The sequence below is a fragment of the Gaeumannomyces tritici genome, assembly GCF_000145635.1.
Source record: "Gaeumannomyces tritici R3-111a-1 unplaced genomic scaffold supercont2.7, whole genome shotgun sequence".
In the NCBI taxonomy this organism is placed as follows: Eukaryota; Fungi; Ascomycota; class Sordariomycetes; order Magnaporthales; family Magnaporthaceae; genus Gaeumannomyces; species Gaeumannomyces tritici.
The window spans coordinates 649,985-663,893 of record NW_008804551.1 but is presented as its reverse complement, the minus strand read 5'-3'; the positions used below and the strand labels follow the sequence as shown (position 1 = coordinate 663,893).

Below are 13,909 nucleotides of genomic sequence, written 5' to 3'. Positions count from 1 at the left end.
CGAAACGGTAACCCGTTTAATATTTTCATGCGGGTTTTTAGCGTTAAATGCCTTTATTAACTTTAATTAATATTTTGCTTTGCTTTTATCGTCGAAAAAAGGTTGGAATTTGCTGGTTAATAAATTTGTTATTATTAAAGTTATTATTGGTTTAATAACTTTTAAACCGTCCGTTTGTCCGGTTGTATTTTAAACCGCAAAAAGCGCGTATTACGTTTGTAGCCGGTTCGTTGCGGCGGGGTTGCCGTAATTATCCGCAACCCTTTTTATGCTTTCGTTTATATCGTTCGTTTTTAGCCCGGGCCGGCATTTTTTTTCCGTTCGTTAACAAGTGTTAGCATTTTGGAAATGCAAACGAACGTTTTCCAACGGGTATTAATAAACCGTTTTAACCCAACCTTTACCTAATTTTTTATTGCAAATCCGTTTAATTTTTTTGGGTTTTATTTTTTTAATTTTTTATTTTCGATAATAATAAAAATTTTATCGTCGATTGTAAATGTTATTGCTTTTTTGGTTTTTATTGTTTAAGGTGCTTTGGGAACGGTTTGCGCTTTTGCGGTTATTTAAATTTAAGTTTATTTTTTATTTTTTCCGTTTGCGGCCGCAATTTGTTGCGCTTGGTTTTTTTTTTTTAATGTAATTTTAATTTGTTCGAAAGATTGGAAAATTGTTTAGGTTGCATTAAGGTTAATCGCTAAAATTATTAAAGTTGCGGTCGTTTGGTTGGTTATTTTAACGTATCGAACGAATTTTGCAATAATTTCGGCGGCCGTAATTTTTCTTTTTTTTTACTAAACGATTAAAAGTACTTTTTTACGAATTGCATCGTTGTAATAATTAATTGGGTTTTTTTCGGGCTTGCGGTTGGTTTTTGTCGTAATTGCTATTGGTTTGGGTAATTCCCGTCGCGTATTGCGTGCTTCGATTGGTTAAGGCCAATAGCCTTTTTTATCGACGCCGCAACGGCGCTTCGGGGTATTATCGAGCTTGCTTAGCTTTTAAGCAAACTGGCGTTTCCGGTTTTCGTAATGGCTTTAATTTTTTTGTATGTCGTTGTCGTCGTCGCGCGCAAGCAGAAAACGTCTTTTTAAAAAACGCTTATGCAATATATATAATAAAAAGTATAAAAAATAAAAGGGAATTTTGGGAAATTCTGGTTCGAATTAAAATAAAATTTAACGTATTGCTATTAAATTGCAAAATGGCCGTTTTATTTGCTAGCTACCCTTTTACCCATTTTACAATTAGTAAAAGAAAGCCGTACTTTTTTAACATATTTAATAACCGTAAATAATTAATGGTATTAAATGCTTTGGATAAATTAAATTATAGCAATAACGCGATAACGCCATGGTTTTATATTGTAATAATAGCTTTTATAACTTTTTAAATTCCTAATTCCATGCTTTTAACCCGTTGGTTGCCCATTTGGCCGTTGGGAAAAATGCTTTTTTTTTCGCTTTATTAGCAATTCGTTTTGTTATAATTAATTTAATAGCTTTTAAAATTAATAATAGCAAAGCGATAAACTTTTATCCCCCGGTTTATTTCCTTTTTTCGGTAATTTTGCTTGGCTTAAGTAGCATTACCGTAAGGGCCTTTTTAAAGCGTTTCGGAAAATAGCTTATAGCAATTATTGCGTTAGCAAATTTCGCAATAGCGGTTGCGCCCGGCAATTCGGCGGCTTTAAATAGCCCGTTCGGGAAATAATTTTAGCTTGTAACTTTTTATAGTTTAATGCGGCCCGTTGCTTTTATAATATTTTGCGGGGTAACGAATACGGGCATTTGGAAAGGGTTTGGGAAAAAATGGTTTGGAAAATTGGTTTTGTTAATATTAAATGTATTAATTAGCGGGTTTAAAAAAAACTTGGTTAATAAAATTTCGGTTTTTTTTTAATAATTGCGTAACGAGTTCGGGTTTTTTCCAATTTTAATTAAATTTAGCAACCAATTTGGGGTTTTTTTTTAAAAGCTTTTTAAACGGGCCCATTTTTCGAATTTCCAAAATGCGCCGTTTTTTTAGTATTTTATCCCGCTGCGGAAATAACGCTTTTTTAATAATTAGATATTGCTTAACGTTTTTTTTAACAAATGCTTTGTTTGCGGCTTTATACGTTTTCCATATTGCTTGCGTTTTATTTTTGGTAAATGCGCGTTATAAACGGTTCGTTTTTTTGCAAAAGTTATCGAATTTTTATATTTAATAAAAAGCGCGTTTATTAAAAGGGTTTGGTTTTCGTTAAAAAGCAAATTGGTTAGTAAATTTGGTTAATTGTTGCATTAATTTATCCGTTTTTTTATTTATGGTTTTGGTATTATGCATATTTCCGGTTATTATTAATTTGTTAGCCTTTTTGGCTTTGGATTTTGCAAATTCGTTTGTTAATTTAACGTTTTTCCATTTCCAATTTTTGGTTTATTGGAATTAAAATTGCTGCGGTTTAATAAAAACGTGGAATATTTAAAATAAATGGTTAGATTTTTTTATCGTATTGTTTTATTTTAAATATTCCATTTCGAATTATTACGTTACCCAAACGTAATTAATTATGCTATTTCGTTTTTTTCGTTTCCTTTTCGTAATTTTCCCGTAAAGCGTTGCTAATTTAAACCGTTTGCGGCGTGCTAATTTTAAAAAAGTTTCGCTTTTTACGTTATATTTATTATGTAAGTTTTAAATTAAATGGTAAAAGTTAAAATTGCTTGTAAAAATTGTATGCTTTTGTGTTAAATGGGTAACGATTATAATAAAAGGTATTGCTTAATCGAAATTTGCTTTAAAGTTTGGTAAATATATTAAATATATTTTAAATGGGCTTTCCAGCGTAATGATTGTAATTAAAGCCCAATCGTAACCGCACCGGGCGGTTTACAATTTGGGGGTTAAGCGGTTATGCACGTAAAATGCTGCATTGGAATTGGATTTTTAATAATAAATAAATTCGTAATTATAACCATACGGTTTTAATAAATTCCCGTGCTAATTGCGTTTCGGTTTTTAAATAATTATAATATTGTATTATTTGTTGCTATAAAAGGGAAGGTTGCTTTTCCTTTCGCTTTTTTTTATATTTTAATATAATATATTTATTTCCATAAATTGCTATTATTATTAATTGGTTGGCTAAAAGTAAACGTAATTCCGGTTGCAAAAAAGTCGAACGGTGTTAATATAAAGCCGGGCTGGGCTGGTTGGAATGCAAGCGGTTAAAGTAAGGGTAAAGCGGAAGCTTTATAGTTCGGGGCAAAAATAAAGTTAGTATTGGTAGTTGCGGTATTGCTGGATGCTATTGGGTCGTTAACGGTTCGGCTTTCGTTTATTCCCTTTATTTCCTTTATTTTGCTAAAGCCGAAAAAGGCAAAGTTTGGGTTTGTAAAGTACTGGTTTATCGTAAAAGCGGGTTTAAAAAAGCTTAACGTTTTTTTATTGCGGAATTTTCGTAATTTGCTTACCCGCTTTGTAATTAAAAAACTTTCCTTTATTTTCGTTGCTTTTAGCAAAAAACCGTTCCGTTTGCGTTTTATTAGCAACTTTAAATTAAATAGGTTGTTTTTTTCCTATAACGGCTAAAAAATTATTATTATTTATATATATTTATACTTTATTTTATTTATAAGAAAAACCTTAATGCTATTGCTAAGTATTGCGTGGGGAAAACCTTTGGGTTTGGCTTAAAGAGGAAAACCCTGCGCTTACAAACCGGTGCCGGGTCGGTGTTAAACCGCCGGCTCCGTTTACTGTAATTCGTTCGATTGCTAATAAATGCTCCGGCAAGGAAGCGTTTTTGTACCCCCGGCCAGGGGGGTGTAATGGTAAAGTAAAGGTAAGGGCTAATATATGGAAAAATTATAAGGAAAACGTATAAAAAATGTAGCTTTAAAGGAGCGTTATTGCTTTGGGGTAATTTTGGCAATTGCCGTTAATAAGCGAAAGCTTGGCCAACCGGGTGGTTATTGCGTAAAGCTAACGCTTTGCGCTTTCCGGCCCCGCGTTATGCTTTCGGGTGCGGTTTGTATTTAATATGGTATGGTTCGTTTTTTATTGTTATTTTTTTTTATGTAATTGGGTATTGGTGGTTGTTTTTGTTAACGTTTTCGTGCGTATTTTTGTTAGCTTAATGTTTAGTTGCTTTCGTTAAGGTAGCGGTGCTTTTTGTATTTGCTATTTGGGTGCTTGTAGCTTTATTAAAGGTAAGTAATTGTATTTAAAAGGTAATCGTGCCTTTTTTCGCCGGCGTAATGGCTCCGGGCGGGTTTGGGAAGGTTGCTTTTTCGCCGGTGCTTTTTTTTGCTTTGCTTGTTTTTTTCCCTTTTTTTTCCTTTTTTCCTTTTCCCTTTCCTTTTTTTTACCTTTTTTTTAACTTTTTTTTTTTGGTGCAATGCTTTTTTTTTTTAATCGCCACTTTTTTATTGCATTGCTTCCGGTTAATTTTTATTGTTTTAATTTTTTCCAACGCGCTTTTTATTTTCGGCGCTTAATTATACCTTTTTTTTTTCGTTTTCGGCCATTTCCAATTTTACTTTTAATTTTAATCGGTTGCAATGCTAATTAACGGCTTTCCCTAAAAAAAAAGTACGGTTAAAGCTAATTTTGCTAAACGCATTGGCCGCGGCGGTAACGGCGTTTGTAATAATGGTTGGGCGGCAATTATTGCTTTTCCTTTTTCCAATTCCGTTATTTTTAACGCTTTTTTTGCTTGGCCCGCTTTTTATGCTTTCCCGGTAAAAATGCCCAATAATAATAACGGCTTTTTTAGCGTTAGCAACAATAACGGCGGCAACGCGCGGGTTAACGCTAATTATATAATTCGTTTTTTTTTGTTTTTTCGTTGCCAAATTGTTTTCGTTTTTTTATTTTAACTTAATTTTTTTATTTAACGATATAAATTTATAACCTGCAAAGCAATAAATGCTTTAACGGAAATCTTTAAAAGCATTTTGCTTTACCATTAAATAACGTAAATATTTTTTTCGTTTTTTTCCCGTTTGCGCTTTAGCTAATTATTTAATTTTACGCGTAATATTTGCGTAAATTGCATTGGTTGTTTGTTTAATAATTTGGGTAAAAAGCAAAGCGGGAAAAAACGGTTTAGCAAAATTGCGGGTTATTATTTTAAAATTGGTTCGTTTTTTTTATAATTCCAAATAATTTTTTTATTTGCTAATTTACTGGTTTTTCCAAATACGAACGCATTATTTTATTGTTTTTATGCTAATTAAAACATTCGGTATAATACGGTAAGTTATTTTTTTTTTTTTTTCCGTTATTTGGCCAGGTTGCTAACGTATTTTTTTTTAGCTTTATCCCGTTGCTATTAAAAAAGCTCGTATTGCAACCGTACTTTTTGCTAAGTATTACCAATCGCTTTTTAAAGTTAAGGATATGCGCAACTTCGGGTTAAATAATTGCCGCAAATATTTAATAAATTGCTTTAATTTTATCGGTTTTTTATGCTTTATCGGTTCGCTAACGATATGGTACGGTATTAAGCGGCTTATAACGCATTGGTTGCTAAAATTTATACGTTCCGGCGTACCAATAAAAACGGGCTTAATAAATTCGAAATGCTTACCGGTGCTGGTTTTGCTTTTAACCGTTTCCGAATGCCTTTTTTTTTGGCGCCGGGGTTTTTATAAATGCCGGTATTGCTGGTTCGGAATTCGTACGGTCCCTTTCCGGTAACATAATATTAATGCTTTAAGCCTTTGCTTTTTACGCTTCGAAAACTTTTAACGCTTTATTGCGTACTAACAATGCTATGGAAATTGTTAATAATTTAAAAGTTAAAAAGCTTGCTTTTGCGCAAGCTTAGCAATTAGTAAGTGCCGGTTCCTTTTTGGTAGTAATATTATTTTCGTTGCTTTTGCATTTTTTAATTTATATAAGCAATTAAATATGGCGGTTATAAAGCAAAGTAATAATAAAAATAATTTAGCGTTTTTTAACCGGGTGCTAAAAATAGCGCGGAAAAGAATCCGTACGCGCTAAAATATGTAAAGCAATAATTTGTTCCCGAACTTGCTATTAAATGTTGCTGGGTATGGTTAAGCGTGTAATTATGGCTTTTTTATGTTGGGTTGGTAGTTAAAATAATTATATTTGGTTGTTAATTTGGCGTTGGGTTATTTATTTGGGGCGGTTCGTTTTTTTGGTATTTGCGTTTTTAATCGGTTATTTTTCCTTACCATTTTAAAATTGTTAAATTTGCTTGTCCTAATTGCCAAACGTGCTGCTAACAAAAAAAGGGGGGGCAAAAGGGGGCCGTTCTGGTTCGTATCGATTTCGGTAATAATGCTTGTTTTTTGCTGCCATCGTTTAAAATATACTTTGCGGTAGCTTATATTTTCCCAGCCCGAGCTTATTTTTCATTTAACATAAAAAAGGCATTTAGCAAATAAATAAAATGCTATTTCCCGTTGCCCGGTTTTACACGGGCAACGGGGCGTATGCACGTTAAAAACGTTTTTATTCCAAAAAAACGCTTTTAATCCCAATTTTTCCGTTTTTAATTGGATGGCCATTGCGCTTTAAGCTTTGGTAAATTTTTGGTATGCTTTTAATATTAAACCGTTAAAGCTAAATTTATTTGCGGGGGTTGCGGGCCGGAATGGGTTTGCTTTTATCGCTATAACGCGGATTTTTTTGCATTTAACGTTTTATTCGATTTTAAACCATTCCTTTCCTTTTTTTTTTTGCTTTTGGTTCGTTAATTTTTGTGCTTTGGCATTAGCTTTCGTTTTGGTTGCTTTTTAAATAGTTACCGGGGCGGGGCCAAGCTTGGGTTTAAAGGGTTCCAACGGGTCCCATTTTTGCGCTTACCGGTTTTTGCTTGCCAGGTTAAATAAATATAGTACCTTTATTTTTTTACAATATTTTAGCTATTGGAAATATTATTGCACTTTATTAGTACCGGTTCGGATTACATTTTTTATTCCAAATTTTTTCCATTTTTTTTTGCTTTTAATACCCTTTCGTTTAAGTACAAATTAATTGGGAAAGTAAAGCATTTAATTTCGAAATTGGTTAGCGAAATGGTTTTATAAATTTTGGCAATGGTTTTTAAATACGCGCGCTATTTTTTTTAAAATTGCTTAACGGCGTTTTTGGGGCGGCCCGTTGCCGATGTAATTATGTAGAAGGTTATTGCGCCGTATGCTAAAGCCGTGCGGCACATTACGTTGTAAAAAAGCTTTCTTTTTGCAAATGTATTGCTTTACGTTAACGAAATAAATTAAATAAATGCTAATTATTGCTTTTTTTGCTTGCTTTTTGCTTTTTTGTATATTTTTTGAAATTAAAGCGGGCGTTTAGCCAAACCCCGAAAAACCTGGCCGTTTGGCTGGAAGCTATTGCTATATCGCCAAATTAAATTACAAGCGAATCCTCGTTTTTGCTAAAATGAATTAGTTTGGTTTTGGTATTATTAAATTTTATACCGTATTTGGTTGCCCATGCTTTACATTTTAGCTAAATTGCTTTTAAAAAGCGGGCCGTATCCTTTGCGGTATTTTTTATTGTTAATAAATTGGTGTTATTAGCAAAGCCGGTAACGAAAATCCTTAAAATATTTTTAAAATTTTTATATAATAATGTAATGTATATAATAAAAAGTATAAAAAATAAAAAAAAGCTTTGGAAAATTTCGGTTTAAATTGGAATTGGGTTTGAAATATTGCCGTTAAATTGCAAAATGGCCGTTTTATTTGCTAACTATCTTTTTACCCATTTTACAATTGGTAAAAAAAAGCCGTATTTTTTTAGCGTATTTAGCAATTAAAAGTGGTTAACGGTATTAAATGCTCCGGATAGGTTAAATTGTAACAATAACGCGGTAACGCCGTGGTTCCATGCTGCAATTACCGCTTTTATTACTTTTTGGATTGCTAATTCCGTGCTTTTAACCCGTTGGTTGCCCATTTAACCATTGGGGAAAATGCTTTTTTTTTTCGCTTTATTGGCAATTTATTTTGCTATGGTTAATTTAATGGCTTTTAAAATTAATAACAATAAAGCGATAAACTTTTATCCCCCGGTTTGTTTCCTTTTTTCGGTAGTTTTATTTAATTTGGGTAATATTACCGTAAAGGCTTTTTTAAAGCGCTTTGGGAAATAGCTTGTAGCAATTTTTGCGTTAGCAAATTTCGCGATAACGGTTGCGCCCAGCAATCCAATAATTTTAAATAGCCCGTTTGGAAAATGGTTTTAGCCCGTAGCTTTTTACGGTTTAATGCGGCCCGTTATTTTTATAATATTTTGCGGGGTAACAAAAACGGGCATTTGGAAAGGGTTTGGGAAAAAGTGGTTTGGGAATTTGGTTTTGCTAATATTGGAAATGTTAGCTAACGGGTTTGGAAAAAATTTAAATAACAAAATTTCGGCTTTTTTTTAATAATTGCAAAGCGTATCCGGGTTTTTTCCGGTTTTAATTAAATTTAGTAACCAATCCGGGTTTTTTTTTTAAAAGCTTTTTAAGCGGGCTTATTTTTCGAATTTCCAAAATGCGCCGTTTTTTTTGGTATTTTATCCCGTTGCAAAAACAACGCTTTTTTAATGGTTGGACATTGTTTGGCGTTTTTTTTTAACAAATGCTTTATTCGCGGCTTTGTACGCTTTTTATATTGCTTGCATTTTATTTTTAATAAAAGCGCATTGCAAACGGTTCGTTTTTTTACGGAAATCGTTAAATTTTTGTATTTAATAAAGGGCGCGTTTATTAAAGGGGTTTGGTTTTCGTTAAAGGGCTAGCTGGTTAGCAAATTGGGTTAATTATTGCATTAATTTGTTAGCTTTTTTATTTATAGCTTTAGCGTTATGCATATTTCCGGTTATTATTAATTTATTAGCCATTTTGGCTTTGGCTTTTGCTAAATTTTTTGTTAGCTTAACGTTTTTTTATTTCCAGCTTTTAATTTATCGAAATTAAAATTGTTACGGTTTAAAAAAAACGCGAAATATTTAAAACAAATGGTTAAACTTTTTTATTATATTATTTTATTTTAAATATTTTATTTCGAATTGTTGCGTTACCTAAACGTAATTAATTATACTATTTTTTTTTTTCGTTTCCTTTTTGTAACTTTTCCGTAAAACGTTGCTAATTTAAATCGTTTGCGGCGTGCTAATTCCAAAAAGGTTTCGTTTTTTGCGTTATATTTATTGTATAAATCCTAAATTAAATAATAAAAGTTAAAATTGCTTGTAAGGATTGTATGCTTTTGGGTTAAATAAATAACGATTGTAATAAAGGGCGTTGCTTAATCGGGATTTGCTTTAGGATTTAAGGAATATATCGAATATATTTTTAATAAGCTTTCCAGCGTAATAATTGTAATTAAGGCCCAATTGTAACCGCACCGGGCAATTTACAATTTAAAAGCGAAACGGTTGTGCACGTAAAATGCTGCGTTAAAATTAAATCCTTAGTAATAAATAAGCTTGTAATTGTAACCGTACGGTTTCGAAAGGTTCCCGTGCTAATTGCGCTCCGGCTTTTAAATAGCTAAAATGTTGTATTATTTGTTGCTATAAAAGGGAAAATTGCCTTTCCTTTTGCTTTTTTCCATATTTTAATATAATATGTTTAATTTTATACGTTATTATTATCGTTAATTGGTTAACTAAAAATAAACGTAATTTCGGCTGCAAAAAAGCTAAACGGTGCTAGTATAAAGCCGAATTAAATTAGTTAAAATGCAAGCAATTAGGGTGGGGGTAAATTGGGGGAAAAGGAAAGGGCTTTATGGTTTGGCGCATTAACAAGGTTGGAATTGGTAACCGCGGTATTGCTGGGTACCGTTGGGTTATTAACGGCCCGGCATTTATTTATTCCCTTTGTTTCCGTTATTTTGTTAAAGCCGAAAGGGGCAAGGTTTGGGTTTTTAAAGTATTGGTTTATCCTAAAAGCGGATTTAAAAAAGCTTAACGTTTTTTTGTTGCGAAATTTTCGTAATTTGTTTATTTATTTTTTGGTTAAAAATTTTTTTTTTGCTTTCGTTATTTTTAGTAAAAAACCGTTCCGTTTGCGTTTTATTAGCAACTTTAAATTAAACAAATTATTTTTTTTTATAGCGGTTGGGGGGGGGGGGCCGGGTAAAGGGCGGATAAATGTAGAAAGCGGTAAAGTGTAAACGGCAAAATGGTTTATTTAATCCGGTTAAAATGCGCGTTCGTTTCCCGTTTCCAAAGCAAATTGTTTCGGCCGGTTTAAAAATGTATTTTTAGCCTTTTTAATTTTTTTTTTCGCTGCGGGGCATTTTCGTTAAAAAGCCGGGTAATTGCTTCCGTAATTGCAACATTTCGGTTTGCTTTTTTTTGCAACAAATTAACCCCCGTACAACGGGTATAAAAATTCCCCGGCTTTACCGTTGCTATGCAACGGCCCGGCGTAATGCGGGCAACGGGCCGCTTTTTTGCAAAATTTCGATTTATATTTTTACCCGTAGCATTTATAATATTAAGCAGTTTTTATTCCCGTTGCAAACGGTTTAACGTTAAAAATTTTGCTTTTAAATACGAAACCGTTATTGCATGCGGTTTAAACTGCGGCGAAAAATGTAATCCTAATTAATACCGTAACGTATCCTTTCGGTTGCTAAGCGTTTTATATATAAATGGAATTAATTTCGGCCCCGATATTATGCGCATTAAATTTATGTAATAAAATATTGTTATTATTGGTTGCGTTTTATTAAATGCTTTTAATTATAACGTTATAAATTTGGGTTCGGTATATTGCTTTGTTGCCGAATATTTTAATAACCCACGCGGTATTTTTCGTATATTTAGCAACGGTTATATGGAATAAAATTACCACGTTACCGTTAGGAAATTTGCGTATTGCTTTTACGTTATTGCCAAACTTTTTAATTAATATAATGGTAATTTTAACGGGTATGCGGTTTGCGATTTTAAAAAAAGCGTTTTTAATTAAAATAATAATTTCGCGTTTAATGCGCGCAAAAATATATTTCGGGGGGGGGGGGGGGGGGCCGGTATTGGGAAATGCGTAAAAGCGGATTGTAAGCGGGTAATTGCCGGTTTAACCGCTTTGCAATAAGCCGGTTGCTAAAACCAAAGCGTAATTAGTAATTTGCTTGCGGGCGTTGCGTATTTTAACAATAATTTCGTTTTTTATAATGCAAAAGTAATTAAGCATATGGTTGCAATGGTTGCAAAACCGCGTTTCGAACGCGTTTGTTACGGTTTTGGTTTATTTTTTTACGATTTTAAACATTAACTTGGTATTGCCGGGGGGTACAAAAGGTTTTAATGTTTTAATTAATTGGTTTTTTAAATTTGCAATGCGGGTGCGCGTTGGAAAAGGGTTAGGGGCGTTGGTTATGGTAATATTGTTGCTAATTTCGGGGCGGTTAGTAACCGCTCCGCCGCTTTCGGGGTTGCTAGCGCTGCTAACAACCGCGCCGTAAACGCGTTTGCGCGCGGATATACGTTCGGTAGCGAGCCAAAAGCGAAAAGTTTAAATTTAATGTTAAATTTGCTGTATTTAATGGCGTTTTCCCGTTGCAAAGTTGGGGAGGCAAAAGCGGTTTTTTTAATATTTTTATTATTATTTAAAAAAGACGTTTTCTGCTTGCGCGCAACAACAACGACGATATATAAAAAAATTAAAACCATTACGAAAACCGGAAACGCTAATTTGCTTAAAAGCTAAACGAGCTCGATAATACCCCGAAGCGCCGTTGCGGCGTCGATAAAAAAGGCCACTGGCTTTAACCAATCGAAATACGCAATACGCGACGGGAATTACCCGAACCAGCAATAATTACGATAAAAACCAACCGCAAGCCCGAAAAAAACCTAATTAATTATTGCAACAATACAATTTGCAAAAAAATATTTCCAATTGCTTAATAAAAAAAAAAAATTACGGCCGCCGAAATTATCGCGAAATTTGTTTAATACGTTAAAATAACCAATTAAACAACCGTAATTTTAACAATCCCAATAATTAACCCCAACGCAATCCAAATAATCCTTTAATTTTTTAAGCAAATTAAAACCATATTAAAAAAAAAGGATTAAATGCAATAAATTACGGCCGCAAACGGAAAAGGTGGAAAATAAATTTAAGCTTAAGTAACCGCAAAAGCGCAAACCGTTTCCAAAGCACCCCAAGCAATAAAAGCTAAAAAAGCAATAGCATTTACAATTAACAATAAAATCCTTATTATTACCGAAAATAAAAAAATTAAAAGAATAAAACCCGAAAAAATTAAGCAAATTTGCAATAAGGAATTGGGTAAAGGTTGGGTTAAAACGGTTTATTAATACCCGTTAAAAAACGTTCGTTTGTATTTCCGAAATGCTAATACCCGCTAACGAACGGAAAAAAAATGCCGGCCCGGGCCGGAAACGAACGATACAAACAAAAGTATAAAAAGGGTTACGAATAATTACGGTAACCTTACCGCAACGAACCGGTTACGAACGTAATTGTTAAGGGTTAATCGGTGCAAAAGCGGGTAGTTACCGGGTTACGGGCCGGATGCGGTGTTTCTTTTGTTAAACCTCCGTAAATCTTTTACTAAAGGTGCTATCGCCAATAAAAATTGTTCCTTTTTTAATTTCCTTTTTTTTCGTGCCCTTTCGGGCATTCGGGGTCGGTCCTTTAAATTTTCCGCGCTCCAAACGCTTTCGTACAATTTAAATTTTACTTTATTTTTTAATTTTGCCATTATATTTTAGCCGCAATACCGGTAATTTGCCGGCATATTTTTGGGGGGTTCGTGCCCGGTTGGTTATTAGCGCCCTTTTTTTCCTTTTTTGCCGGGCGGTTTTGCCCGTGCATTTAACGCTTCCCGCTTTTTACCGGGCGGTTTTGCCCGTGCTTTTAACATATTGCCCCTTTCCGATACGGCCTATTCCAAGCCGTTTGTGCCGCGCGTACGACCCCGTAAGTAACCGGTAACTTACGGTATCCCGTTAAGCCGCCCCAATGCTTAACAACGCTTGGGGAAACCGGTTATAAAGTTTTATGGCATTTGGAAAAATAAGTCCGTACCGGCATATAAAAAGCTTTTTTTCCCGCTCGAAGCTACGAGCTTTTTTTTTTCCTTTTTGTGCATTTAATAACCATTTTAACAATTTTAACGATTGTAACCGTAAGTAATCGGTATTTAGCCGTTCTTTTTAAATATTTAAACTTAACCGGTAATTGCAAATGTTATTTTTCGTACCCAATTACGTAAAAAAAATGGTATTCCTTTAAATGTTCGCTTTGGGTTTTTCGGTTCCAACCGGCCCGTTAGCCCTTTTTGGCAACCCCCCGGTATTTTTCCCAATTATTGTAATTTAATCGAATTTGGATTCGGTTTCGCCGGAACTTTTAATCCTTTAAATCCTTAACGATCGCTTTGCCGGTAACCTTTTGGTAAACCTTTTAAATATCGCGGGTTTATCGGGCCCTTTTGCGCTTGCAATTTTTTAAAACTTCCGCAAGCGTTTTGCCGGTAACCCCCCGGCGGGTTTTAACCGCCGCGGCAAAAAAACTTTCGCCGAAAAAAAGCGTAAAGCGCGCGATAAGCGCCGCCGCAACGTTTTTAATTCCAATAAACCTGCTTTTAAAACGGACATTGCTTCCTTTTCGCTTTATATGGGTATTTGCAACGCGCTCCCGTTGCAAAAAATTATCGATTTCCAATAAAATAATAATTAAAACCTTATTTATTTGCCTTTTTTTAAGGATAATTATACGGAACGTACGGTATTTTGTAGCCGCTATTTTGGTTATTAAGCATATTAAAATTATGCCGTTAACCCCCGTATACCGATATGCTTCGATAATTGTACGGGGTTTTCCAAATATATTTATTGCAAAAACGTGGTCGGCAATAAAGCTTGCGTTAAATTTTTTAAATGGTTTTAAAAAAGTGGCCCAAAACCT

At 33.7% G+C, this 13,909-nt stretch overlaps 5 protein-coding genes across 5 annotated transcripts in view; all 5 read right to left on the bottom strand.

Annotated features, from left to right (window-relative positions):
• Nucleotides 1–2,387: 2,387 nt before the first annotated feature.
• On the bottom strand, nucleotides 2,388–4,942 carry GGTG_11550 (hypothetical protein; the record flags this gene model as incomplete). Its single annotated transcript, XM_009229441.1, has 6 exons — nucleotides 2,388–2,439; nucleotides 2,534–2,650; nucleotides 2,961–3,034; nucleotides 3,459–3,563; nucleotides 4,491–4,550; nucleotides 4,901–4,942. The coding sequence occupies 6 exons, from the start codon at nucleotides 4,940–4,942 to the stop codon at nucleotides 2,388–2,390; spliced, it is 450 nt and encodes a 149-aa protein (XP_009227705.1).
• Nucleotides 4,943–5,789: 847 nt separating this feature from the next.
• On the bottom strand, nucleotides 5,790–6,194 carry GGTG_11549 (hypothetical protein; the record flags this gene model as incomplete). The annotated part of the gene is made up of 2 exons (XM_009229440.1): nucleotides 5,790–5,990; nucleotides 6,192–6,194. 2 exons carry the CDS (start codon nucleotides 6,192–6,194, stop codon nucleotides 5,790–5,792), a joined length of 204 nt encoding a protein of 67 aa, XP_009227704.1.
• Nucleotides 6,195–6,533: 339 nt separating this feature from the next.
• Nucleotides 6,534–6,954, bottom strand: GGTG_11548 (hypothetical protein; the record flags this gene model as incomplete). Its single annotated transcript, XM_009229439.1, has 3 exons — nucleotides 6,534–6,631; nucleotides 6,826–6,860; nucleotides 6,917–6,954. The coding sequence occupies 3 exons, from the start codon at nucleotides 6,952–6,954 to the stop codon at nucleotides 6,534–6,536; spliced, it is 171 nt and encodes a 56-aa protein (XP_009227703.1).
• Nucleotides 6,955–9,337: 2,383 nt separating this feature from the next.
• GGTG_11547 (hypothetical protein) lies at nucleotides 9,338–10,650 on the bottom strand (the record flags this gene model as incomplete). The annotated part of the gene is made up of 3 exons (XM_009229438.1): nucleotides 9,338–9,505; nucleotides 9,764–9,902; nucleotides 10,577–10,650. The coding sequence occupies 3 exons, from the start codon at nucleotides 10,648–10,650 to the stop codon at nucleotides 9,338–9,340; spliced, it is 381 nt and encodes a 126-aa protein (XP_009227702.1).
• Nucleotides 10,651–12,500: 1,850 nt separating this feature from the next.
• Nucleotides 12,501–13,909, bottom strand: part of GGTG_11546 (hypothetical protein) — a gene marked incomplete at both ends in the record, with an annotated part of 2,830 nt that continues 1,421 nt past the window's right edge. The window contains 4 exons of the mRNA XM_009229437.1: nucleotides 12,501–12,679; nucleotides 12,940–12,974; nucleotides 13,028–13,151; nucleotides 13,729–13,862. Of these exons, the coding sequence (XP_009227701.1) occupies nucleotides 12,501–12,679; nucleotides 12,940–12,974; nucleotides 13,028–13,151; nucleotides 13,729–13,862 (472 nt within the window). The remainder of the gene's footprint in view (nucleotides 12,680–12,939; nucleotides 12,975–13,027; nucleotides 13,152–13,728; nucleotides 13,863–13,909) is intronic.